Raw genomic sequence first — 26751 nt, 5'->3', positions numbered from 1 at the left:
TCTATCGACTTCTCATTTAAGGAGTTTACTTATGTCCTCCTACCCAAGGTAAGCCCTCTAAACTCCAACGTCCTACAGGTTTTTATGATCGCCTAGACCAGGGGTCTCCAAACTTTTCAGTTCGCGGGCCGCATTTCTTCGTAAATATCGTTGTTGAGGGCCATTTACGCGTTACTTTTGGTAATGAGAACGTTTAAAACTTGTTTTGACAAGAAAATACTTAATAAATGTTTTAAAGTTCTGCATTTTTCTTTTATAGTAACTTGATTCTTGTCTTGGTTTAGTAAAAATTTAAAAAAATGATGGAAACTGTCAAACATATATGATATTTACATTATCCTTTACAACATCATCACGGGCCGCATTATAGGCTCTCGAGGGCCGTAGTTTGGAAACCCCTGGCCTAGACGATCAAGTGTCGAAAGTCCGCTTCGAAACAGTATCCACAGTACCCAAAATTTTAACATACCACAAAGCCTTTCTGATATTAATGATTGTTAAGTCATTACTATCGATTGAAAATTGGCGAAAAAAGTATTAAAATTGGGGTTTTTAATGATGCGCGGGTGGCAGTCCATTCTGCTTATGTTCATCTCTGTTTCATAAAGTTTTATACAGATGTGAATTGTATTTTGTCGAAAGAAGTTTGTTGATTTGGTATAATGGGTATTTGGCCGAATACGCACCTAAAATTTATCGGGGTGTCTGTAAGCGGTTACCAAATCAAATTTTTGTTCATCACGAGCAAGTGGGCTTCGCAGTATGTTTTCCTTTGAAGCTCAGACGTGTCGTTTTGGTAGAATAAATAGCTGCATTTTCAGTAATTTGTTTTACTGATATTCAGTACCATGTATTACTTAATAGCTTTCAGTAAAAAATGTAACTGCAGCAAACTTATACAATTTGCAGTGTATGATTCGTACACCAAACCCCCCCCCCCCCCCCCCCCGCGATGGATTTGGTGAAGGGGCCCCGTCTACCATAACGCCTAGGGCCTCGGAGAGGCTTGACCCGCCACTGCACACAAGAACGATTTAGCGTTCCAACAGTATCTTCCTTTTTTACTGCTTCTTGAGCTTATCCTTTGAAAGTTCCCCTCGTCGATTTCCCCATTTTTACTTCAATCTGCATCAGAAGCCAACCCCACAGAAACGAGTCCCTGCGAACCAGTTTGAGATGAGCGCAACAGGGTAAATAGTACATCTGTGCGATAGAGTCAAACATACACTAGGAAACTGAAAAGGAAGACAAAAAACATCGTTGCAGAACAATTTCAACAAGTGGCAGCTCCGTACGGTTTCCTCATACCAACCCAGTCCAGCGCCACCCATGTCCCCCCTACACTATAGCGCCAGTTTTTTTTATCGAGTTTCGAGCTCTTTCGACTATAAAACTGCAAGGACATCATCGCCATCAGAGCAGTGCCATTGGAACTAAGGATTGTCTGAGGCGGATTCCGTCGATGCTGACCAATTCCGACTGGCACCCGTGTTGTTGTCGTCGTCGTTATCGTCTTCCGGACCGTTTATCCGAAATTGGAGAAATGCGATGAAAATTTATGTGCGTACATTTGCACCGGAATCTATCGTCGGGGTGTTTAACGGGGATAAAACAAAAAAAAAATACAGGAACCTACTGGACCCACATATTGTGTTGTGGTGCTGTCGGTTGCTTATCCACCATCCAGCACCATTCGGCATCAACAAAAGCTGCGCTATACATCACCAATCGTGGAATAGCAAAGATGGGGCGCAACAGGGGCTTAGAGGAGAGGAGGTCGATCCTTTTAGGAAGATTCGGTAGCAAAACCGACCGCCTCCTGTCCACCCGCCCACTCAAGGGGCCTCGTATGGGCAACTGTTGCATGCCCGGACATGCGGGTGAGCTAGTGCCCATGAAATTCAAATTACAACAATATGATATCAGTTACTCACTTACCGCAATTTGCATAACAGATTTATCGTTCCGTTCGTGACACTTACTTGCGATGGCTTTAGGTTAAGCTGGGGCTGGGTCTTTTACTCCACTGCTACACTGTTGTTAATCAACAAGTGCGAGAATGTTGCTTTCCGAGGGTTATAATAATGTTAAAGCACAAGCGCATTGCAACTCCTGTTGCGTTATATAAAATGTAAAGAAAAATGTGCAAAAGTACGGTTAAAAATGTACATTTTTTATGCAAAATGCGTGAACCTGTGCAAAAATCAAATTTACTTAAATTAAAAGAAATTTAGCGAACCGTTGAATTGATTAAATAATTTAAAAAAAGATTTAATAAGAAACTGATTTGAAAATATTTGGTCATAAACGCCTCATTTCTGTCGTACGTTAAATAAAAGATATACAACGCTCCATTTAATGGCATGTTTCTGCAAACACTATGAATAGTTGATTTCGTACGTCATGACATCATCTGTACTGAATATTAACTTGTATATATGCCGAACATGTGCTGATTGTGTTCGTAGACTATTTTAGCTCTAAATATGTCCCAAAGATGTAAAAAAAGACACTCACCCACATCCACATATTCCACATACATTCCGCACACTACTGCCAGCAGTAGCTCAACCAGAAAACGTTTCACTCAACCATACAGAGATCGATGATAACGCGAAGCCTCACGAGGGCGGAAAAGGAGGGCAGCGGCAGCAGAATGCCCGTGGACGGGATATTTGAATTCAGATCCTGGCGCCTCTCACAAGTCCCACTTGGAGCTGTCAGAAGCATTCTTATGGCAGCCACTCTGCTGAAGCAGCCCCGGAGGAAGCTTACTACGTCACAGCCAACACCAAACACATGGCCATGGGGTTTTCGGGCTGACGGGGTGTGGTGCAAATTCAATCAATACCATTTTAATTGACTCTTGGCAATACGGTACCGAGCAATTGCCGTGTGCCCCACCTCCGATTGGCCTCCATTACCAAATGGTGGAACCGGAACACGCACTGGGAAGATTTGCCAGTTCCGAATGATTTGCACCACCGCTGTCGCCGCTGAAATTATCGGATGTGTTGTTGTGGTTTTGCTCAATTGATTAGCAGGTTAACAGATTTATCCATTAGATAAGACGCTCCGAGGGAGCGGGCCCACTGTCCGGAAAGTATTGCACGTGTATCGTAACAAAACGTAATTAAACGCTTCTATCATTCGCTAACCAGGAGCAACGTAATGATTTACTTAATTAAATTCTCACTATTTGTACTGGCGATTTATCTAGGCAAGCTTTCCATGGCTGTTAAATACCGATAATGTGCACATTTTATAACTTTGTGCGCATTAAAACGAGCAGTGGCAAACCTCTAAAGCCTCTGACCATGGCATTTGGGAACATTTAGAAAAATTCGCTTACATTCACCAACTTTCTTGAACCGAAGTAATGAATTTTCTTTTTTTCCGGTATCCTTTCCCAGCAACCCTCCGGTATATTATATTCAAGGAATTACTTTACCGTGTAACAAAAAAACTCTCTAAACTTTAGCTACCTGCACAAGCAGTCCTGCCAAATGTCGAAGAGAAACGAGTTCAACTTTCCATGCCTTGAAACGCAACGTTTCCGCACCACGTCACGTCCGATCCGCTGCGGGCCTCATCATCTTGCGCACGTTTACACCGCGTGATGTACCATCAATCAGGGCAATCAAAGGACCGTGAGACCCATCATTTTGTCAGCAGTGTTTTGACACCACAGGCAACATGAGGATGTCCTTTTTTTCCTTCTTCTTCTACTTCTTTTCCTTCGCCGCACCTGAAGAACATTGCCTGACCAATAGACACTCTGCGGAATTTCTTCCGATTTTTAGTATGCGGAAAAACGGAACGTAAGCAATTCTTTTCCCTTGCAAGGGATAGTGCCCTGTTAGCTGAAAATGTTGCCAAAAAAAGTCAAATGAAGACGCTCGAATTGACAATATGGTGGCCAAAGCATCCCTCTCCGGATGTTGGTACGAATGACGCACAACGTTCGCAACTGCATCAGCCTGTTCCTCCCTTGCGTTGTGTGTGTGTGTTATCCCTAAATTCTTCAACGAATGTGAGCATATAATTTAATTTAACCGATCCTTCCAGTTCATTGATCACTTCCTGCTTTTTACAATCATTCTGCTTCCTAATCACCTTGAAAAATGTGTTCCCGACACATCCATTCATTGACATTGCTATCCGACGAAGGTTCCTATCGATCGATAGCAAAAATGATAATATTTTTGCAAGTGATTCAACAGCACCGTTAATCCCGTCGTGTTCTTCTCATTCTCAAGCGAATTAGACGTCTATTCAAACGTCATCAACAGTGCTGGAATTTCAAAATTCAAAAAAAGAAATCCAGTCCATCCAGTGCTGACAATACGGACATTTAGTAAAATACGGTTTTACGGGGTGTTTAACTTTTCTCTGTTATTCTATGCTTCGAACCGGAAGTGCAGCAGAATACCTTACCACCATGCCGATACAGGATTTTTCATTATTTAAGAACATTTTCTTGACCTTTTTTTGTACAAGAAGTGAACTATTTGTGTTTGGAATTGGACTCAATGGAATCCTAATTAGAAAGGGTCTTTGGAATTGGAGCCTACTGGATTCAAAATGAGCCTGTCTAACAATAATATCGAAAAGTCCACCTCCCATCATATTAAGTTTACTTTGCGTTAACATGAGAACCCCTGAAATCCCTGTAATGTGCCTTAAGTGCTTTATTTACAAGAATTTCTTTTCAATGCATACACTAGGAAACAATTTGCCCTAAACACAAAGGAACGCATGATAAGCTTCTTTTCATTCTAGAGTTGGCTACACTTAAGGCCTCTTCCGACAAACGTTTCCACGATAAATACGCTAAAGCTGATCAACATTCCCAGACCCATGATGTAGAAGGATGTTTGCATATCGATCATGGTGAGCTTTCGAAGCGCCGGTTCTTCCTCTTGCTCCCTCAGCTGTCTGATGCGCTTCTGCAGGATCAGTGCCGCCTCGGTGTCTTCGTACCATTTCATGCACAGACCCGACTCCACGAACCGATATATGGCGGCATTGAACAGTGGTGCGAATGGCCACCCTTTTCGAACAATGTACGCCAGCGAGTACACTCGTGGACATTCATCAACGACGTGCAGCATCGGCTGTCCGTTTGGTCGAATGTATTCCGTGTTAATGATCAGATGCACGTCCGAATGACGCTCGATGCAGCACACATCCCGCTGAAACGCAGCCCGATGTCGGGCGGATTCGTTCAAGATTTGAAGCTTCCCCTTCAGCGACTGGTACAATGGACTGAGCGAATCGTTACCGAATATGTCGAGCAGCGAGCGGGAGGAGGTGGCGATTGGCAATTCCGACTTGTCCAGTGCTGCCAGCGTGTTCAGATCTTTGTAGTACGATTTCGTGCTGAACGCTGTAGTTAAGGTGCCCTGAAGAAGTGATACGACGCAACGGATATATAATCATTGGCAGGCATTAATTATCGGCGCAACAAACGTACCTGGAATGTTCCGGAGATAATAACGTTGGCTATCAGGAATGCGACTAGAAGTGTCCTTTCGATCATCCGCACTGGCAAATAGGTAGAGCTTGCACCGAGCAGTACCAGCCACATCTCGATCGATAGTACAGTGTATTGGGCCCGATCCCCTTTAAGCAAATGCTCTCTATAGCGGCTCACTTTGCGCATGGTCCAGCGCTTCAGCAGGAACCAACAGTAGCCGCCGGCAAATCCAACCACTACAAACGACGTCCAAACGTACGGATGAAAACAGAGAAAAATCGCCAACCATTGCGGAATTTCCAACGATTTTGGAGACAGGATGCACAGCTGGTCAGAGTATATTGGGTGCAAAAACTCGATTCCGTGAGTATCATAGTACTTCATGAAGCGAACGTTAAATGATACATCCGTCCGGTACTGCAGCAGATCCCCTAATGATCCAACAAAGGTACCATTCTTCAACCGATAGCCGTATTCCTGGCCATCCGAGGCGTCCATCGTTTCGGCAGTAAAATTCAGTGCCACTGCCAAATTGCCCAACAACATCCCGTCCAGCCCACCCGACCCATTGGAGGCTCGGACGGACTGCTGTACGTAATGCACCTCACGGAATGACGCGGGCAGACTGTCCCATGGTAGGAGCGTTGGATTGCGTGGAAATACCGTACAACGTATCGGTAAGCCATTAAATATGTTTAGCTTATTGTCAGCGGTAGGACTCATCGCAAAATCCTCCCCGACATAGAACGTCAACAGCTGTTCCGTTTTCTCTGCATGAAAGGGATTGAAGAAGTGTAGCTTCTAAACGAAAGAAGGAGTTAGAATTTGAAATTAGTTGCCCGTCCCGGTCCCCAAACATACTAGACCATCTGCCGTTGGGTCGGTAAGTGGCCCAATAGATATGACGAGATTTAGAATAGAGCTGTAGCGCCATAGTCAGTAAACGGTTGGGCGTAGTTCCTCTAGCGAATAGCTTGACTGCTGTATGAACACCAAATAGTTTGCATGCACATAACGCTCACGCTCATGCAATGGGTGGCGATCTTGACAGTAACGTGCAAAGTGGCGCACTGTAGTGAACAAGAGCACCACTCCGACTTCGGCATGGTCCGGCATTACAAACAGATTGTCTCGAGCACTTAGGACACCAGTACTGTTCATGCGTTGGATGAGCTGGTCATTATCTTCTACCGTCGGTTGAATCCAATCCATGAATCCGTCATCCGCCAGTTCGTGTGTGAATGTCAGTAAGGGAATTTCAAGAAGGGAGAACCCTGTAAGTGTTACAAAGTAGGCTTAGAAATGCGAACCAGGCCCAGGTCGATCGTCTTCTTTTACATTCGTCAGATGGTTCGCCAAGCTCACTATAGCAACCAAGAAGAAGCAAACGTGCACTTCGAAAGTAGCGCAACAGCAGCGAACGCATCACTTGTTCAACCAACGGTCCAATGAGTGTATCCTCGGGGATCATACGCTCCAAACTGCACGACGTGCCTAACCACATGTGTACAAGCGTTATCGCAACAATGAAGCCTTTAGTAAACATCCTTTGAAGGTAGCGCAGTGCACACTTGTTTACGGTATCGAAGGACAGACAAAACCGTACGCTAACTCAACATCAAATGAACTGATTCCTTTTGATTGACACGCATTTTCAGTTCCCTTCAGGACCGAGTATTGATGAATGGTTATGCCGAGCGTGCTGTTGTTACTGCGGTTGTTCCAAAGTGGACGTAGACTGATTGTTTCTCATTAGGAGTAGAATAAATAATCCATGTGTTATGCATGATTAGGAGTATTGCTGGAGTGCTTCGTGTGTCGATTGCATAGTGTAGCCATAGCCCCTAGATATGATTTTCGGCACAACACAATAAGGACGCTGTTTTTTATCCTGCTGTATATAACTTTGTTTGTTACGTACCATGAAAACGATCGCCAAGGGTATTCATTTTTATAGCCAGTAAACGGTTAGATGGAATAGTAGTGATATTTAAGTATGTCTTATCAACATGCTCGTTATAAGTTTAAGCACCGTTATGCCCAAATCACCTCATACGCGGGAGTGACTTATGTTATTGAAGAAGATTCCTAATCAGCTGCAGATAACTAGACAGTTAACAAAAGGCTAAGACAGGTCCAACACGACTGAGGTTTTTGGTCCTAATGACAAGAGCAAGAGGAAAAAAAACAGTTTTACCATCAGTAAACGATATAGATTAAAATATAGAAACAAGTTTTGAAGAATCAAATATGTTTTCCCTTTTTAAATAATAATCATCTCAGTATTTTTATAAGAGTTTGACTATTTTTTACGACTGATACTCATGGAAAAAGTATCACAATACGGCAGGGCCATAATAATACTTGAAACTTAATTGAAACTTAATAAATACATACATAAGTAAAATAGATTACTTTTAGTAGCTACTTTAAAGTTCCATTTACAGTTTAATGTCTGAGAATTAACAATTATTTAAACATACATTTTCAAGGCGAATTTTGATTTTAGTAAAACAAAAGATTATAGTGTTTTTAAATTGTTTACATTCAATTTTTTGTACTGTTAGCCTATTACTTTTTCATATTGTATTTTCTATTTGTTAAAGTAATATGAAAGGCTCTTGACGCCCTTCATGGGCTCAAACGGACCTTGTAGGGACCGAACTACTGGAAAGACTGACGTTTTTACTCAGAAAAATACAGAGAAAAAAATAACATATTTAGCAGGTCACAATCGAACAGATAGAGCACCAACAAAACAAAGGAAAGAAAGTAAGAAAGAACAATAAAAAAATTATTATAAAAGATAAAAATAGTACATAAGAATAGATAATACCGATATAATAGATATCGCTACGTCTGCGTCTGTGTTTAGACAAGGAAGGTTGGAAACATAAAATCGCCTACGGATTGAACCCTCTATTACGTATGATCACCTGGTGCATAAAGTCTCAGCCTATGATTATATAGAAATAAGAGAAGATGGAAAACAGTTCATGATATTTACTCATACCCTCAGTGGCCGACGCGCTAGCTCGGAAATTTAATAGTTTGAATGCATTACTCCAGATATGTGCCAATTTTGAGTTTTCCCGAACAGTTCTTTAAAACCACGTGTACCATATTCGCACATTGATAAGGATACGACCAGCATCTAAAAAAAACTCATGGAAAACCAAGAATAATCATTCGATATATTTTCAAAATTAGGTAATTTTTGTCTACAAAGTGCACAACGGTAACGATTAATAACAATAGCTCATAACTATAGCACTACACTATTGGCAAGCTAGTGGTCATTGTGTTCGAGAGACTATGGGAGCTTCAGTCGACTTCGTGCCTGATTTTTAGTAGAAGCATAGCTAAAGAGTGCCCTCATCAATGAAGTGAAGAAAGTTGTATTTGTATACAATATTTGCAAACTGCCAAGAAAGCCTGGGTGTAAATATAAGGAGACTGACTTTAGGGTGACGCCACTAATAGTTGATAAAACACAAGCACTAGATAACAGAAAGGAATGAAAACAAAAATCTGACAAACGACAAATCTGAAATATTCGCAACAAGAGAGAGGTGCAATCGTGATTACTAATATGTTTGTTACCATGAAATCTGAAGGCTTTTGGCCGTGTGCTGGCTGGCTCCTTTCACCCTTAACTACACCGTTTATCTCATTTTTTTCGTCATCTTATCCAACTATTACTGTGACTCAGTCAACGAACACATGGCCTTCGTTGCCGTCGCGTGTCCGGTTCACAGATACAGCTCAGCCAGACGATTTACTTCTTTATTATATTTTGCCTTTATCTTTAGTAAATAAATAGATACCAAATTAATGACGATTGAGAGGCATATTCACCGATAAGGTCATTTCGATCGTTACAGTTTGTAATACTTATAATAGTAAAACGCTTCTTTAATGAATTCTGAACTAATTGTGCTGTATTGAAAACAGTATAAAACCACCAAATCTTCACCTAACATTAATAAATGAAATTGAAATAACCAAAAAATATTAACAAACATGATATATTTCAAGTGATTAGGTTAATGGTTATTATTTGCGCTAGAAAGAGAACCACTATTTTCTCTAAGTGATATGCTAAATTTCAAAAGAGTGATTGACAATTGCACCTCTTTATCCGAACCGCTTTCCGCTTTCCCGATACAGAACCGAATGAAATGGAATACCAATGTCGTTTTATTCATTCCGTATGGAAAGCTATTTTTAACTTCTGATTTCGATTCCGTGATAGCGGACGAGCCGATAAGTTCAAAATACCAAACCCTCCCCTTTGCCGAAAGTGTAATCATCGGTTCGTTTTCGCAAATGCGTGCGACTGCGAAACTGGAATAGGCAAATAGGACTTGCACGATTAAGTTTACCTCCATATCGTGCACCCCGCTCCGTGTTCCCCAAGGAAGAAAAGCCAGAAAGTAGAGTGTGGAAAATTCTGTTTGTCATACGATCACTTACAAAAGCTAAAAGTCCGTCCGTACGGGATCTAGTGAATGTGGATGAAGGGCTGAGCAGGATCTTATCTCATCTCTATTCAGCCTACATTTTCACCCCATTGCTTGCCTGCCTGCCTGCCTGACGCACTATAACCCCGCCAGAGCAGCTTGAATCTCATTGACCCACCACGAAAACGTTCTGCTACTGCTGCCGGTCTCGTCTCTACGTCTCGTATCTGTGCGTCGCCAACCCGCACAGGAAAAAGGGCATAGAACAGACGAACGAGGTGGTGTTGGGTGTTGCCGGTACTGATGAAGTTAAGATATTTAATTTTCTCACGAACTTCTTCCGTCGGTGAGGAATTCCTCTAATAATCGGCAAAGGAATTCAATAATAAAATAATGACACCCTTTCGAGCAGGAGGGGCTAAGCGCATCATTGCTGAGCGATTTGTTCTTCCCGGCAGGGGCACGTAGAAAGCACGGAGCTTTGTTGGACATAGCATGTGGTACGATTTATATGCACATAATATATCGTAAGGGCATGTAGTAGGGCCATGTATTTTTATAGTAGAAAATACTATCTTGTCAATAGCACCCAGTAGCCCATATTACTTTGTAAACCCTTCCATAAGCGTGCGCCACTAGAGATTTGTGTTACAGTGGAGCGCCGTTTGGCCGGGCTTCTCGGGACTTGACCTCGCCCGGATATGCGAATAACACGGATAACGAGTCAAATTATATATTTTATCACCAATTCCTGATTAATGTTTGTAAAATTATTTTATTTTTTGGTAAAAATAACCCAGTTTTTATTAACTTCATGTTTGCCATCGAGAATATTTGAAATTTGCCATGAGTTATAGTGTTTTTTGTGACGACAATGTGCTTTTATAACCGCATTTTCAAATATCCTCCTCATAACGCAATGTCACCTTTGTATTGAACTGTCATTTCTTAACAGCACGGATAAACGGACAGCCGGATAAAAGGTACCCGTATAACCGGCGCTCCATTGTATTTTCGCATTTTCATCATTCTAACATGCCATTCTAACATTCTCATAACATGCTTTTTTACTGCTTACCTAACTCCTTTTAGAACAGAATTTTCTCCTTCTATCATTCGGTCACTTATGTTCACTCAGCCCCGAGCAAGCTGCGTCCAAAAGTATCGTTCCTAATATGAATAGAACTACTATCATCTCTGTAGGATTCGGGACGTCTACACCATAGTACACGTTAAAAAACTTCAGCTAAACGAAATCAACAGATTAAACAACAAACCCAACATGCTTGGCGCAGGGGTTTGGTCTCATCCATTTCCTTCCAGTCCACGTGTTACGGAACATTAACATTTAGCTTATTGCAAAGTAATCGGCTGACGTGACAATATTTTAACAGCTCAGTCATTTCTGACCACTCGGTCACTCACCGAGACCTCACCAGCCAAGCAAGGTCGTCATGTGATAGTACCGCATACCACTTTCAAGTGAAATAAAGACTGCTTTTCAATCCAAAACAGCACGTATGAGCTTTGGATGGTGAGCTTTAACGACATCTTCATACGATTCACCCTTGCGATGCCCAAGGAGATAATTCATTTCTGTCCCACGCTGGAAGGGCGCTAAAAGGGCTCGTACCCTTCGCACATAACGCTGAAGTGTGTACGTTTGTACGTCTCTAACAAGCTCCGAGGCGCCTAAAAGAGATCTCTTTAAAATGGCTTGCGACAACTCCACACGCGGAATTGTTCTACCCCAAACACGCACGAACAGCAATCAAACACAAAAATCAATAGCTTGTGAAGAATCGTACAACGATCTTAATGACATGAATTATTTAACGGTCTGCGGAGCGTAATCGGCGATGCGATTGTAACCGATACCCGAGACCCGAGTTTTTGGAAGGCTATCGTCACCCGAGCAGGATCATTAATTCTTACCATTACCACAAGTGGTCGATTAAACAGAGCGGCCGGCCGAGGGAGCGGCTCGTGTCGGGTGGTTTTCGGGGAGCTCGAACATTTCGTCATGCGTTAATTGAATTAAATCGGCGTGATAAGCAACAATCGGATAACAGCAACAAAAATGTTCCCCGTAGACCGAGCTTGATAGTACTAAACAACAATTAACGACCATGAAAATGCAATCCAGAGCAACGTTAAACCACTGGACAGAGCGCCACACCAAGCCATTCCAGTGGTAGCAATGATTCGGGACAGCTTGTTCCGACGCTTGGTGAAGCGTTCGAAGCGCTTTCTCGTGAATCTACTGACCACCACCTCGGCCCACGGTATCGGACACGTTGTGCAGGAAGGGCTGCACTTTATCGAGCGTATAATATGGCTTTCCTGCATATTCATCGGTGTGTACGGTATGGTGGCACTGTCGCAGCGCATCTGGAACCGATTCCAAACTTCGCCGACCGTTATATCGATGGATCGCAATATGTACTTCTGGAACACGAGCTTTCCGAGTTTGACCATCTGTTCGCACCGGCGCATCGATGAGGATAAGCTGGCCGATTACATCCGGATGCGGGGCTTCGACGAGGACGATGCAGAGCAGTTCCGGGAGTTTATCGTGCTGCTTGCCAACGTAACGTACACCACGTTTCTCGATCTACCGATGTACAAAACGTTCGGCATTGCGGGCTACGAGTACATGGAGCTGCTGTACAACTTGTCCTGGAGCTTTCAGCCCCAGGTCAACAGCGGAACGGCTAGTGTGCTGTCCGTGCAGCCCACCATTACCGAGCTGGGGCTGTGTTTGGCAGTGAACTCGCGCATTGCCGTGTACAATTCGTACGAGTATTGGCAATCTCGGCGCTGGGAGCGCGTCCACGAGCCGGCCCCACTGGTGGTGCATCCACTGGACGGGGAGGTGTACGGGCAGTTGATCAAGCTCGAAAGTTCCTACGAAGTGTTCTTCCACGGATCGATGGAGGTGGCCGAAATCTCCAAACGGCAGTACTCTTTTCAGGAGTCTTACTACACGACGGTGGAACTGCTGGCGCTAGAAATACTTACCTCCAGCATCGCCCGCGAACTATCCATCTCCCAGCGACAGTGTCGGTTTACGCACGAGGACGAAATACTCCTGTTCAGTCCGGTTTACAGCTACAATTTGTGCCGCATCGAGTGCCGGATGAAGTTCGCTTTCAAACTGTGCGGCTGTGTGCCCCATTTCTATCGACCGGTCGGTAAAGGCAACTTTCGTTACCGTATCTGTGACTTTGAAGGTTTACGATGCCTAGGACAGCGGGCAGGTAAGGGCACGCGTGGTGATTATTCACACCTTCGGTTTATGAGTTCATTGTTATTCATTATTTAATTAAAGTAAGGTTTCAACGAACTGTCCTGGCTAAAAATCTCTGCTTTATATCGATTCTGAAACGATTGCCAATACCAGTTCCACAAGCTGCACCAGTGCTGTAATACATCCCGAATCTTAATATTCGTATAAATAATCATTTTTGCGAATCTGTATCGACTGGTAACTGAAGTGATGAGTAATCCAGAGTGTATCCATTCCGACTTTGGCACTAAAAAACTGATTCCGACTTTGGATCAAAATCATGTTTGACTCCTCAATCCCGAACGAGTCTGTCCGTTAAGTCCGGCGAGTCCGGGAGAGTTCGGTCGAGTTTGGGCAAGTCCGGTTGTGTACGGATCTGATTTTTTTTATATTCGACTTCCAATCAGTTTGGAATCGGATCGATCTAACTCAGGAAAAAGGCCATTTACCCATTGCAACTGCTACCGATCTTATGCCGGTCCAAGTACCGCAGTGATTTCACTGAATCAGGGAGAAATATACCAAAGAAATTATGCTTCAGAATTGAAAATTCTTAAAAGTTGTTAATTCTTGTTTCTGAAAATGACAAAGATGTTTGTAGAGAAGTTGAAGAATTTATGAACATGTTAATTTCAATTTTTGGTTAGTACAAATTTCCAAAAATATCATAAACATGAACACTAGAGAAAATAAATGTTTCCTCTACTATATTAAATAGATTAAAAAAAATACTCAAATAATGAACACTTCTTGTTGTATTTTATAGTTAACTACTTCTACTTTGGTCGTACATAATTTCTTACTAGGATTTTAAACGTTACTATCAGAAGTCATCCCAAAATATGTTTTTACAAAAACTTTAAAATTTTAAAAGGATATGGGATATGAACTATATATAAAACCATGTAGACAGGAATTCAAACACTTTCCCCAAAAAACTGTAGGTCCTATACGATGGAGCGATCGACTGGGCTAGTAGTAGACTTCTTAAAAAAATCTAGCCTCCCATACTTAGTTCGAATCCTCTCCGGACCGACGTCTTTTGAAATCAAGGATTGATTATTCAATTGTGCAGGCAAGCATGCTATTATCACTAAATTTCGAATTGTTGTTTCCAAGCGCACAACGCGATCCAGTAGATCACGGCCATGTCCCTTTATGTTCATACGACCAAAATAATCTTTTATTATAGCCGACGATTGTAAATGGGTAACCCCTTTTTGTAAGGACAATAATATTAAAGACTACCTAATGTGTTATCACAGAAATCTATACCATTCCTATTCCTCACCCTTATCATTTTAGAATAGATTTGTTTTTATCTTCGTAAACCTAAATTGTAAACGTTCTTTTTGCAAATCGTCCTCACATGTTTTGCATGGTTCATTACTTACACGCATCAGAAAATTATTGATTTTTAGCAATAGACAAACAATATATTAACAAAGGTGATGATGATAATCATTGCAGATGAGATGATAACGCTGCGCTCTAAAAAGAACCCAATCGATTGTAATTGTCTACCGAATTGTGATGATTCCAACTTCTTCATACAAGCATACGTTCGTATTTGTAGGACTTCAATTTTGCGCGATCGTTCCATCACAATGCAACGTGTTGTTCTCGTTGCAGCGATCGCGTGAGTGGTTTCTTGGCGCCAATCTACAGTGGGGTTTGACGGATTATCCCAAAATGCAGTTGAACAGGGACATTATATTCGGGTTGTCGGATGTATTCGGTAAGATGCTGCAACAATTTCACAACACATTTCATCTGTTCTTCGATTTGGTTCATTTTCAGTGTACATTGGTGGATTGGGAGGGTTCTTTCTCGGGTGCAGTTTGATCACATTTGCAGAGTTCGTGTTCTTTCTCACCTGGAGACTATTTAAATAATCTCCACGTGGTGTTAGTCAATGTTGTGCGCACCGAGTTGTACATTATACATTTGAGCAATCGTAGCAACCAGAGCACAATCCCTATAGAGAAGGTAAGATGGCCGATGCAAGATTCGAAGAAAGTATCCTCATCATAAGAGCAATTGTAGCGGAATGTTTACGAAAGCTTGAAATTCTTAGCTGGTGTGAGAAGAATGCACACTTGTATGACTCTACTCGCACGTATTCCATTGCTAAACTGCTACAGCACAGAAACAAAGGATTGCATTCGATAGTAATTGAGCTGTCCGAAAATCCGAAACACCTAGCATCCGAATCTTGTAGCTCATACGCTACTACCTCCCTTGGCAGTGTGATACCCCGCGACGATAGCGCTTCGGGAGAAGATCGAATCTACTACGATCGTTTTGAATATATGGACCGCTGTAAAAAAGTTCACAGTTTAGCGAAAAAACACGACGTTCTGAAATTTCAGTGCCACGAACTAAACCATCAGCTTCACGTAAGAACCAAGGAGAACCAAGTTTGTACGTGAGACCACTCCTCTCCACTATCCTTCCTAGGTAGCATCGCAAATCGAAATAGCGAAACAGCGGTTCGTGGCGTTTTGGGAATCAGCACGTAAAGACCAACTGCAGCAGTCCATTTTGCTAGACGTACAAAATCTACGCAAGAAACAAACGTTCATCGAGAAAGAACGGACCAATGCACTGCAAGCTGCCGGCATCATCGACCAGTACTATGATTGGAAGCTGGCCAGCATTGAAAGTGAGATTGAAAATTGGATGAACCGGTTCGATCGCGAAAAGGAGGAACAAGATGCCCGATTTCAGAAAGCGCGCGCTACGGAAAAGTACTGGAACGAGTTATTGCAAATTCATGAACAACAAGTGCAGGAAATAGGCCTTTTAGAAATCGACTTGGAGCGTTGGGAGGAGGATGCACAGTTCAAAGTGTTTTGTCACAGAATGGCCACTAAATTGCAAGCCTGGTGGCGTGGTGTAATGGTCAGAAAAGGCTTTGGCAGGTTTGGCACAGCTGGAAGAAACAGGGGAAAGAAAGGCAAGGGAAAAGACAAAAAAGCTAAAAAGGCAAGGAAATAGAATTGTACGGCTGGGTCCAGACCTACTACACCGATGCAGGCAAACCAAATTAAACGCTTAGGAAATTAAATGTCATAAGTTAACGCGTAAGTCTTATATTTACATCGTTGTACAACACAATACTACAAATGTTATTTACAAAGTGGCTTTCAACCCATGACCGGATTGATTCCAGCTTGGTTCATTTCTGTTTAACCTGGCGTAACATTCGCAGTAAAAATTCAAACCTATTTCGTATCTGCTCACTAGTCCTAGATGGTAATTTCTGTTCGATCTGCTGAATGAACGTATCTACCGATGAGTATCCTTTTATTATATCCTGCAGAATTATTTTATCTTCCTCTCGCGTCCAACTTGGCGCATCTATACTGTTGGCTTGCTTCTGTCCTTCTGGTTCCTGGCGCGTTTCAACATTAGTACTACTATTACTGACTTTAACACTACAACCACCAGCACTAGTATTTCCGCCACTACTACTACTACTACTACTACTACTACCATTACTACTGCTACTGCCGTTGTTGGATATTATAGGAGCGGATTGTGTTGCTGGTTGTACTGTTGTTTCTGGCTTTTTCTTCACACTACATGCTTGATCTGCTGTGCTAATTCCGTCTAACTGTCGCTCTTCCTGAGAGCTTGTTTGTGGTGAGTCAACAAGCGATTTTAATTTCCGCGCCGTTGACAAAGCCTTGGACTCTGGCGGTATCGTTACTGCCACTGCAGAAGCAGCAGCCGCCTTCTTTGACGTCGCTGATTCCTTATTACTCACTGGCGATGATTTCTCATCGCCCGGCGAGTTTCCTGTCTTACGTGGACTCGGCGAATTGAATCGTTTTTTCAACGGTAGCTTTGGTGTTAGCTTTTTGGAAGTGGTTCCTGTCTTATTGTCCTCCTCATTCGCATGAGCATTTGCAACGGAAGTTTCGGGTAAGGGTCGGACGTCCATTTCTTTACTATTCTCCACCAACAGATGAGCAACATCCGCATACGTGATACCTTTCGGGCAGTGTACCAACGGGTTCAGGCGAATGGCATGTGCCATCAGCGTCGCATCATCACAGAGATTCTCGCCATTCGTTACTGTCTCTTCAGATGAAGGCTGGTCGGAGACAACCACCTTCGTGAGAAAATTATTCGCGAGAAAGGTCAATCGTGCTGGTTGAGCCCCTTGGAATATTCTTCCCTGTATGTAACGAATTGCATTGGAAGAACCAGGCACTTCTGACACTTCCGGAAGCGTTTCAATGTAGGACACATGTTCGTAAACCGATCCAGCATCGAAGCTTTCATTTAAGGCGTGTTTTTTTAGCCCAATGTGTTCATAGTCACATACGGGCGATTCGGGAGGACGTTCGCCGGGAAATAGTTGCAGGAACCATTCGGTAAGAAGCGTACTGCTCTTGAGCAGTGGTAATACTTTCGTTTTCACTTGTTCCATCGTAACGTCCGGTTCGTTGGACAGTTCGTTTAGGCAAGCATGTATCTTTTTGATCTGGGATGGCTGTTTGGCAAAGAACACATTTAGCTTCTCTAGAAAATCTCCCATGTTTGTCAGAATAAAGTGCTCGAAAAATTTCCCCACCTCAGCTGCCTGGCCCGGCAGCAGGAAGGTAAGAAACATGTCCACCAGCTGTGGAAAGCTTTCTCCCAACAAGTCTTCGATTTGATAGTACAACACCGACACCCGGTTCTCCGACTCATCATAGTTCCTCAAAATCTGCTCAAAGCGCTGCAGCAGATCACCACGACCGGATGCAAGCAACGTTTCCTCCACCTTTTCGTAGTAGTTAAACGCATACGTAGCATCCTTGTCTTCCATGCTACGGTAATCCTCAAATTGGTCTGTAATGTATTCGGCGTTTATGACGAGACTGCCATCAGTACGATGGCTGCATGATAGTCGCAATAAACCTTGCTGTACCTGCCGGTAAGAACAATGTGGCAGAGGTTTGTATTGATATGCATCAAGGTTTTCACACATTTTTCGTAGTTCATTTAGAAATCGACAATACACTTCTAAAGTTTTGAAGTGAGCATACACACGGTACAGCGGGTGAGTTGCATCCTCAAGCAATGAACCTGTCAGCTCCTGTTTTACTTCGTTCTTCAGCACCCGCAGATATTTTTTCATGGCAGCGTACAGTGTCGCGACTGCTGCCGAGCGTGAAAGATTATCATGTTGGCCACTACCATTCCTAGCATTTTCACCCTCCAACAAAGACACACAATGTTTTGCAGGGAAAACAGACTCATCACTGATACTGGACACAGCGGTGCTTATGTCGGTATTTTCGCCATCACTTGGACCCTCCACAATCACAGGCACATCATTTTCTTGAACGCTATCCAAAAAGCTCACCACAAACTTATCGTACCCAACACGGACAACCGCACCAACTTGCGCATCGGCCGCATCATTGTTCACTGGCTGACTTCTTTCCGTGTCACTGTTTTGTAACGGAATGTACTGATTCTGTGTTTGAATTGTTGTTTCCGATTCTCCTTCCGGAAGCAGCACACCTATGCTGAATGCACTATCCGATCCGTTCGATGCGCCTCCCGGCGGTGGTATTTGAGGAGCTCCATTGTACACGATTGGTTCCGGCCCGCTCTTATTACACGGCAGTATATCAAGGAAAGCCTTTGGAGAAAAGATTTAAGCAAAAATGTAAGCCAATCGAACGATAAAACATACAAAATGCAGTACTTTTAGAGGACAGCAACAAAGCACAAGCCAACTAGTTTACGGCATTTTTGCTTTGTTGTGACATTTCGACAAGGTCGATGTTGCTGGGATTAGGCGAGGGAATTTACTGCCGCAACTTTCCACACATCATGCGTGTGTGTGATCAATTGGAGACAAAAAGTAAAAAAGAGCCAATCTTTGGCAAATAATTACCAAACAAAAGATGCTAGCAAACTAATAACACAACGACACAAAACACCAAAAATGTATTGACATAAACCGAAATTGTCAAACAATTTACACGATGCCACCTTGCGGACAAATTTCCAAGCTTGGGGTAGAAATATTATTTCGGTTTAGTTTTTTGAATTACATGTTCAATAAGTACCTACGAGATTTTGGCACACAATCACTTACCTTTCTCTGAAAATGTATATACCGTTCCCAATTATAATGGAGTGTGTCCTTGTGATACTGTGAAAGTGGAATAACATTATTTGCGTCAAACACCTCCAGTTCATGCTGATACGGAGGCGCATAACCGTTTAGAAGGAAAAACTGTTGAAATGGAAAATAATACAAAACGAAGATAAAATCTTGCAATATTGCACTGCATCGAATAAATGATAAATGGCAAAGAAAGAAAATAACTTACCGATATAGGATTGGACGGTTTACCCGGTTCTGATTTTCGTTTATATACTATGTTTTTCAAACGAGCCGTGCTGAACATACCGTGAACATAATGTTTAGCAACATATTCACAAACTTTTCCTATTGTGACCTTCTGCAGTGCATTTTTCGATTTTAAATATTTACTATTTTTCTCAAGCGCTTCTTGCGCTCGCTCTAACCATGTTGCAATCAAGCTGAAATGAGAATAATTATTTAAATTAATTAATGCTTGTGACAATACCACGAACCACTAGCAAAGGAAGATATCAACGTACTGTTTTTCACAGTTGTATGCGCCGCTTGCTTGCAAGGAAAGGCAAGTGCGGAAAGCTTTGTACGGTATCAGGGACGGATATATGAAAGCCCTGCAATTTATGATCTTTTCTCTAACCATCCAATGAAAATCACTGTGATAAATTCGACGAATCTTTCGCTCCTTTTCCTCTCTATCTAATTCATCTTTCCAGAATTTCATTAGCGACTTTGTGTTGTCATCGTTTACGGCTAACTGATTTTCCCAACTTTGACAACAATCCAATGCCAATGGCAAATTCCACGGAACAATGTTTGGCTTCGCTCTTCCGATCTGAGCTAGTTCTGTAAGCATCGTTTTAAACTTAGGTGCCATCTGCCACAACGTGGGATGACCATATGTTTGCAGAAAATGCTGCGCGGTCAGCTGAACGTGCATTCGTAGCTGCTGGTGCAGTAATTTAAATTGATAATCATTCATTCCTGGTGCCGTTTCCGATACGTTCACTTCCACGGGCACGGTTGTAGAGCTAAGGCGATACCTCTTTGGCGACAACTCATCCCCCAAAGTTTCCTCTAGTCTATTATATTTCAATAGAAACTTTGGTTGTGTCGTACAGTTCTGCAGAACGGTGTAATTATAGGAATCGTTTTGACTATTTGTTTCATTTGAGATCGTTGAAAATATTGCCGTCGACTGTAAAGAAGCTGCTCCGTTGATGTCACTACCATCCGCACTATTGGATATCGATGGCATATCGTTATGAGTTGCAAATTGTACGCATTCAGTAGCGTACATAGTTGGGTTATATCCAGAACCAGAGCCAGGAGTATCCAACTGTTCCGTAGTTTGAACAAACTCATTGACCGATGGTTCCGGTGGTAACACAGCCGTGGACGACAACTGTTCTGGCATGGTTGAAACATTACTTTCAGCAATGGTTGACTGTATCGTATCATCAATACAATTACTTTCTTCTGCTGGAACAGGCGTACTTAACAAAGCATCTCGATCATTCATTTGAGAATTTAAAGATTCGTTGATAGTTTTAGTCAAAGTTTCTTCTAACAGAGATTGATCATCCGTCGCACCCATTTCCATTAACTCTTGAACCAACTCATTCAGTTCCTTTTTGGAAACTTTCAATGTTCTCATTTCCTCGGGATCAACTACAAAAAAAATTAAATTAAAAAAATTAACCACACTCAGAGTAGTTCTTAGTATTTGCAATACATACATGGTATTCCTTCGGCCGCAACATACTCTGGATCGTTATCATCATCATCTTCCAAATTATTCGCTGCAGTGTCAATGGCAGGAAAAAAATATTATGAAAAGGTTCTATTAACATTGCTTCAACTAACTCACGTAATGGCTTGGTGAACTCCTCCAAAAAATCCTTCCAAGCTTGGTCCATTTCTCCGTCATATTCATACATATCCTTCGTAATATCCGGTGGTATAAATGTAGATTCCAGTGTTTCAATTGCAGTCGTTGTTAAGCATAACTTGGACCGAGTTCGTAATGCAATATTTTCTTGCTCCTGCTCCTGCTCAGATTGCGAGCATTGACTATCATTTCGAGGTTTTGGAATCTTAAACAGACCATCTTTAGTATACCGAACGAGCGGTTCATTATCCGGATCAACAACAGCAGCAACTGATGCTGGAGTTCTGGGTTGCGAATCCACATCCGACACAGTGGTATTTGGATCATCATCGGAGACAATTTCGTCCTCTGTTGGCTTATACTCCTCATCGTCATCGTCTGAATTTAACTCTTCGCGGATCAAAGCCGCCACTTCATCGTCAGGGATTGGTTCGTTGAGCGAAGCAATCGGCAAAGGTATTTGCTTCAGCTGCTTTGCCTTTAAGCGTGTCAGTTTAGGCTCAGGTTGCACTTTCTCCTCCTCATCATCATCATCATCATCATCATCGTCATCTTCATCACTCACAGATTTTGATGCTTTACTGATATCTTCTTTTATTTTCTGAGTATCCTCTTCCTCTTTCAGCAAAACCATAGCGAACACATGGTCGTTAGCAACAATGTTCTGCAAAATTTAAAGTGTTGTATTTTTATTTTCTATCGCCTGCAAGTCACAAAACCTTACCTTTAATAGCTTTTTGACACACATCGAAGTAAGATTATTTTTAACTGCTGCAGTTTGTATTGATTCTTCAAAGTTTTTGTCAAACAGTTCTTTATCCTCCTCGGACAACGAAATTCTTCGCCTGAAATGGGTTTACATTTGTTTTGTAAATGCCATTACATCTACAATGAATTAAACACATTTACCTTTTTCTTCGTAGCTGTCGTTTGTTTGCGGTGCCTTGTAACGAGGCTGGTGCCAAGGGTGTGGATTGTTTGGAAGAATTGATGCCGTCCACAAAATCAGCCAAGTGCCTGCTTGATGCATTTTCAGGAGATGAGGTAGATGCCGCACTGGAACATTCATTTTCCATAGTTTTACTGTTTTTAAGCTTTTCACATGCTTTAGATTTAGGTCGCCGAAGAAACTTTTCCGGCGTCATTTTCTAAGGCACACCACTGCTTCAAGACCGATTGCAATCAACGTATTTTTGATTCTGTTCTAGCATTGCACAGTTTGTTGAGGCATACGGATAAGCCCGCTTTGTTTACACCGCTTGTTGTTTGTATGGATTTTGTGACAAATCTCGTGACAGCCAAAATGACCAGACTGGACAAAAGCACATTGACGTTTATCATAGCTTTTCTGTAGTCACCGTGAGCACATTAAAATCACGAAAACAATTGCAATTTATCGAGGTTTCCTGAATAAGTAATGTAATTTATCATTACATTTAAATGAAAGCAGATTTTTTTCAAGAACAAAGTTATAATTAGCTCTCGAATAACTTTTCAACATTATCCGATCGTTCACGTACATTGGCCAACTGTCAATCGCATCATATCGTACCGCGTCGAAGTAAACAATGCAAAAAATGTTTACCTCACACAGACTGCCTATCGATTTTTCATCGGCGCAGTGAAATAAGTTGCATTGTGCATCATGCTCTAGAATTCAAGCCAAGTGTCGCAAAATATACACAAGGAAATGGAGGAGTTGTCGGGAGTTATGATCGTGCTGATTATAGGTGGTGGCGTTTTAGGAGTTACAATGTGTTTCATTTTTGCAAAGCGCCAGATCGTCCGATTTACGCTCAGACAAAGACGTGGGCCCCACGTCGCTGTTGGACATGATACTAAAAAGGTAAGTTTTGTAAACCGAAGGCTATGGAGCGCATTCAGACTGTAATTATGTTGCCATTTGTTGTTGCAGTCCATCAAAAAGGAAATTGAGCGTAGAATCGACTGTATACAAAAAATTTACTACGAACCAAAACTCATTTGGGATGATAAGCAGCAAGACGATGAAAAATACATTTTGAAACCTGATACCACATTACCGCCGTACTACTGGCGCATGAAGGCAGTGGATGATGTGAAAGAGCTGGAAAGGGAAATCGCCAAACAGGACGGGGCTACCAGGCATCCTAGAGATAGCATGAGGGCGTTTCTTCTGACTACACTTGCGGCTCCTCTGAATGGATCCGGTCAACGACTGATTCATCAGTTCTGTGATATGTGGGTTACGCTAGGCTAACTCAAGTGTCCACACTAACTAGCTTAATGTCGTTGCAGGTATGACCATGCTCGGCATGATCCAAACGAATTTGGCGAGGAGGAGTATCAATCTTACCAACGGTTGCTCAAGAAACTATCCGAAGCGTAAGATATGCATAATAATGTAATGTTTCACTGAACATTTTTCCAATGTATTTTTTGTTTGTTTTCTTTTTCTCAGTACAAAAATGTTGAAATCTTACTCAAGCAGTCGAAAATCTTCACCAAATCGAACGCCTGTGAAAAAACACTCCAAAATGCAATCACTGCTCGATCCTGCCAGATTACGTCCTCCGCCAGTAGCACTGACACCTGGAAACGCAGGTGACACGATAATTTCAAACACCCGCATGAATCTATCACTGGCGGTGCAACTGCAACAACAGCAAGAGCAACAATTCCAGCAGCCCGAACTTGAGGAAAACGAAATTCTCAGCATTTCCCAGTACCACGGCGAAACAGGTTAGCAAGAAATTAGTTTACATATCGTAGTATCATACAGTAGTTGTCGATTTTATTGTTTGAATGTGTGTATCTACTTTTCCTTCAGGCCGTCATTCTTTTTCTTTGTCAGACCGTTAAGTTTCCATTTTCGCATTGATTAATCGTGTAACCATGTAAGGCTTAAAGCAACCTTTTGATTTTGTACGTAAGCACTGACCAGACACATTTACACAATTATCTCTAACTTTCTGCTTTCTTCTTCTCTCACTGCCTCTGCGCTTTTCTTCTTTCTCTTTCAATTTGCCCTTTGTGTGTGATGATTTCTCTAAAGAAACGTTTACTATACGCAGGTCTTTCAAAAATTGAAATGGTTTGAACATCGTATAGTCTTGTGCTCGACAAGAAAGTACAAGGAGATGTGCTCTCCAAAGCTAGTTTAAATAAAATCGCACGAGAAATGTGTGGCTATTGATGATGATGATGAACATATTTTATCGACAAAGGAAAAGATTGAGAAACATTGGCGTCTATTTTTTATTTATTTTATTTCACATTTTTCCGCAAAGCATCTAAACGTTTGCAATGTAAGGCAAACTCACACACATTTAAGCTGAATATTTTTAGTCCAGAAAGTTGATGTACAAAAGTTATATGATTTAGTGCGGTAAAATAATTTGTACGGAATTATGGTGTAATTTACGTTCCTCTCGTAGATTAACTGAACAATCTAGGAATTACAATATCCAAGTGTTTGGTATTAGATCTGTCAGCCATCTTATTGGGTTTTAGATTTGTTCCCTTCTTTGTTCAAGCTTTTCAATCGTTCAAGGCGCTGGAGCACAGTTGGATGGGAATGATTCCATGCCGAGTACATCCAATCGTATACCGGGAAACCAAGGTTGTCCAGTTGCAGTTTGATAAGCGCATTGCCCAATTCGTCAGCATATCCAAGATCTTGGGCGAAACCATCTGCTTGATATTCGAATCTTCTGGACATGATGGTCATGGCGAGCGAGATCATTGTATTGTAGGGGGCAAGGACATACATCACAATTACCATGAATCCTATCAGTATGGGTTTTTCGCCGGCAGGTAATCCGACTGCTTCATACAGTGGACCGTAAGTGAACAGTTTTGAAAACGCGAGGAAAATCAGGAACATCTGCAGCTGCATGATCACAATATTTTTGGCAACGTGTCCCAGTTTCCAGTGGCCCAGTTCATGTGCCAGTACAGCTAATACTTCCTCATTCTTGCAACCCTTGCCCTTATCGCTCTCGGCAAGCGAAGGGTCGTCTGCAGGCAATCCTTTGTTGACCAGGAGCGTATCAAAGAGTACGATACGTTTCACTCCAAACAATCCGGTAAAGTAAGCGTTACTATGCGCAGAACGCTTTGAACCTTCGACGACAAAAAGTTGGCCCAAAGGAAATTTCACACTGCTTGCCAGATCGTGAATGCTCTTTTTAAGCTCTCCGTCTTCCAGAGGACGGAACTTGTCAAATATTGGGGCAATGTACACCGGATAGATGGTAATGAGTACTAGCGATACGACCGCCACAAACGCCCATAACCAAATGAAGAAGTATTGTCCTCCGATTTGAACGATGTATATGAAAGCAGCGGCCACGGGAATGGTCAGTGCTTGGGCAACAACGAAAGCTTTAATTTGATCTTTCACGAAGAATCCGGCTGTTTGTTTGTTGAAGCCGTGCTTTTCCTCAAGCACGAAGGTACCATAAATTTTGAACGGCATTTCCTTAAATATGCCAATAATGTTAAGTATCAGGGCAAAAAGGCATCCCACCTGAATCTCACTTTTTGGATTTAGCCCTATATTTTCGGCTATTTCAACTGAGCGAGTCCATACCATGGCCATGAAACCAAAGTACAGCTCTAGCTGTAGTATGACGATATCGCATACAATCATTTTAAACATTCCGTAGTGAGCCTTATCCAATCCGTAAACACGAGCCTTTTCGAATGTATCGTTATTCATCACATGTTGAAGCTCTCTCGGGACGGTCTTACATTGTTTATAAACACATATCTGAAACGAAATGCATCATAATAAATTTAAATGCAAGGCCATATTTAACTACCGAACACGTTGCGCGCTACGCTGATTTCGTTTTGTTTTCCGTTTAGCTGACACGTTTGACCTTTTGTCTAGCTTATCTAGATATTATATGTAGCAACTATAATGGTTCCTTTAATTTACTAGACAATATTTACGTCTCAGAAGTTAGACAAAGTTGTTACCCATTCATGAAAATCCACCGAGTGGATGAAATAATTTTGACCAAAAGAAGGCTAAAATCTGCAACTTTGCTGACTTGGGATATTTCCGGGAACACGATTAAGCATCTACCGACCGACGCTACTCATATGAACAAAGGCTGATTCGGAATGAAAGTTTCCCAAACAATAATCCTAGATTCTGTTCGACCAAATCGACACCGGGAAGATGGTAAAGGGCAATAATGGTCAACGAGATCAACGTAGTGCTGAACGTGGTAAACACTGTATCCTACCTGGCGCCTCGTTAAATACATCTCCAGGATCGTTTCCATAAACAAGAATATCATCATGGAATACAAAGTTGTCTCCGAGGAATCCCACATGTTGAAGTTCGATGTATCAAACTGCAATGCAAACACATTTTAAAACATGCAATTTCACCTTTTTTACAGCAGTTTTTATACTTTTTTATACACAGAAAGCGTTTCCAGGCCCTAGCGTAAATTGTAAAAACGCCGGATTGTTCTGATGAAAAATCAACGTTTTGTCACCCAAACACCACTTGACAGT

General features: G+C 42.1%; 6 protein-coding genes across 8 annotated transcripts; 3 read left to right on the top strand and 3 right to left on the bottom strand.

Moving 5' to 3' along the window:
- Positions 1 to 4756: 4756 nt before the first annotated feature.
- On the bottom strand, positions 4757 to 7171 carry LOC121587869. The gene is made up of 4 exons (XM_041905112.1): positions 6818 to 7171; positions 6341 to 6753; positions 5477 to 6280; positions 4757 to 5405 (listed from the first exon to the last, which is right to left on the bottom strand). Exons 3-4 carry the CDS (start codon positions 6200 to 6202, stop codon positions 4779 to 4781), a joined length of 1353 nt encoding a protein of 450 aa, XP_041761046.1. The 5' UTR covers positions 6203 to 6280; positions 6341 to 6753; positions 6818 to 7171; the 3' UTR covers positions 4757 to 4778.
- Positions 7172 to 12099: 4928 nt separating this feature from the next.
- Positions 12100 to 15126, top strand: LOC121590969. Its single transcript, XM_041911197.1, has 4 exons — positions 12100 to 13202; positions 14702 to 14793; positions 14864 to 14969; positions 15032 to 15126. Exons 1-4 carry the CDS (start codon positions 12143 to 12145, stop codon positions 15124 to 15126), a joined length of 1353 nt encoding a protein of 450 aa, XP_041767131.1. The 5' UTR covers positions 12100 to 12142.
- Positions 15127 to 15140: 14 nt separating this feature from the next.
- LOC121590970 (dynein regulatory complex protein 10-like) lies at positions 15141 to 16391 on the top strand. Its single transcript, XM_041911199.1, has 2 exons — positions 15141 to 15630; positions 15692 to 16391. The coding sequence occupies exons 1-2, from the start codon at positions 15226 to 15228 to the stop codon at positions 16229 to 16231; spliced, it is 945 nt and encodes a 314-aa protein (XP_041767133.1). The 5' UTR covers positions 15141 to 15225; the 3' UTR covers positions 16232 to 16391.
- Positions 16392 to 16412: 21 nt separating this feature from the next.
- On the bottom strand, positions 16413 to 22557 carry LOC121590965. The gene is made up of 8 exons (XM_041911193.1): positions 22147 to 22557; positions 21962 to 22082; positions 21217 to 21901; positions 21086 to 21148; positions 19871 to 21017; positions 19576 to 19789; positions 19338 to 19478; positions 16413 to 18875 (listed from the first exon to the last, which is right to left on the bottom strand). Exons 1-8 carry the CDS (start codon positions 22380 to 22382, stop codon positions 16413 to 16415), a joined length of 5070 nt encoding a protein of 1689 aa, XP_041767127.1. The 5' UTR covers positions 22383 to 22557.
- Positions 22558 to 22584: 27 nt separating this feature from the next.
- On the top strand, positions 22585 to 24412 carry LOC121590972 (protein C1orf43 homolog). 3 transcript variants are annotated; one of them, XM_041911203.1, is made up of 5 exons: positions 22585 to 23083; positions 23153 to 23457; positions 23515 to 23601; positions 23678 to 23958; positions 24291 to 24412. In XM_041911203.1, exons 1-5 carry the CDS (start codon positions 22928 to 22930, stop codon positions 24314 to 24316), a joined length of 855 nt encoding a protein of 284 aa, XP_041767137.1. In that variant the 5' UTR covers positions 22585 to 22927; the 3' UTR covers positions 24317 to 24412. The 3 variants fall into 3 exon arrangements, with proteins under 3 accessions (XP_041767137.1, XP_041767135.1, XP_041767136.1); XM_041911201.1 differs by having other exon boundaries at positions 24272 to 24412; XM_041911202.1 differs by having other exon boundaries at positions 24047 to 24412.
- Positions 24413 to 24466: 54 nt separating this feature from the next.
- Positions 24467 to 26750, bottom strand: LOC121590968 (CAAX prenyl protease 1 homolog). Its single transcript, XM_041911196.1, has 3 exons — positions 26646 to 26750; positions 26475 to 26585; positions 24467 to 25990 (listed from the first exon to the last, which is right to left on the bottom strand). The coding sequence occupies exons 2-3, from the start codon at positions 26562 to 26564 to the stop codon at positions 24716 to 24718; spliced, it is 1365 nt and encodes a 454-aa protein (XP_041767130.1). The 5' UTR covers positions 26565 to 26585; positions 26646 to 26750; the 3' UTR covers positions 24467 to 24715.
- Position 26751: the final 1 nt, after the last annotated feature.

This window comes from Anopheles merus, chromosome 2R (genome assembly GCF_017562075.2).
Source record: "Anopheles merus strain MAF chromosome 2R, AmerM5.1, whole genome shotgun sequence".
In the NCBI taxonomy this organism is placed as follows: Eukaryota; Metazoa; Arthropoda; class Insecta; order Diptera; family Culicidae; genus Anopheles; species Anopheles merus.
The sequence above is the reverse complement of the archived record's forward strand: the minus strand, read 5'-3'. Positions and strand labels throughout refer to the sequence as shown.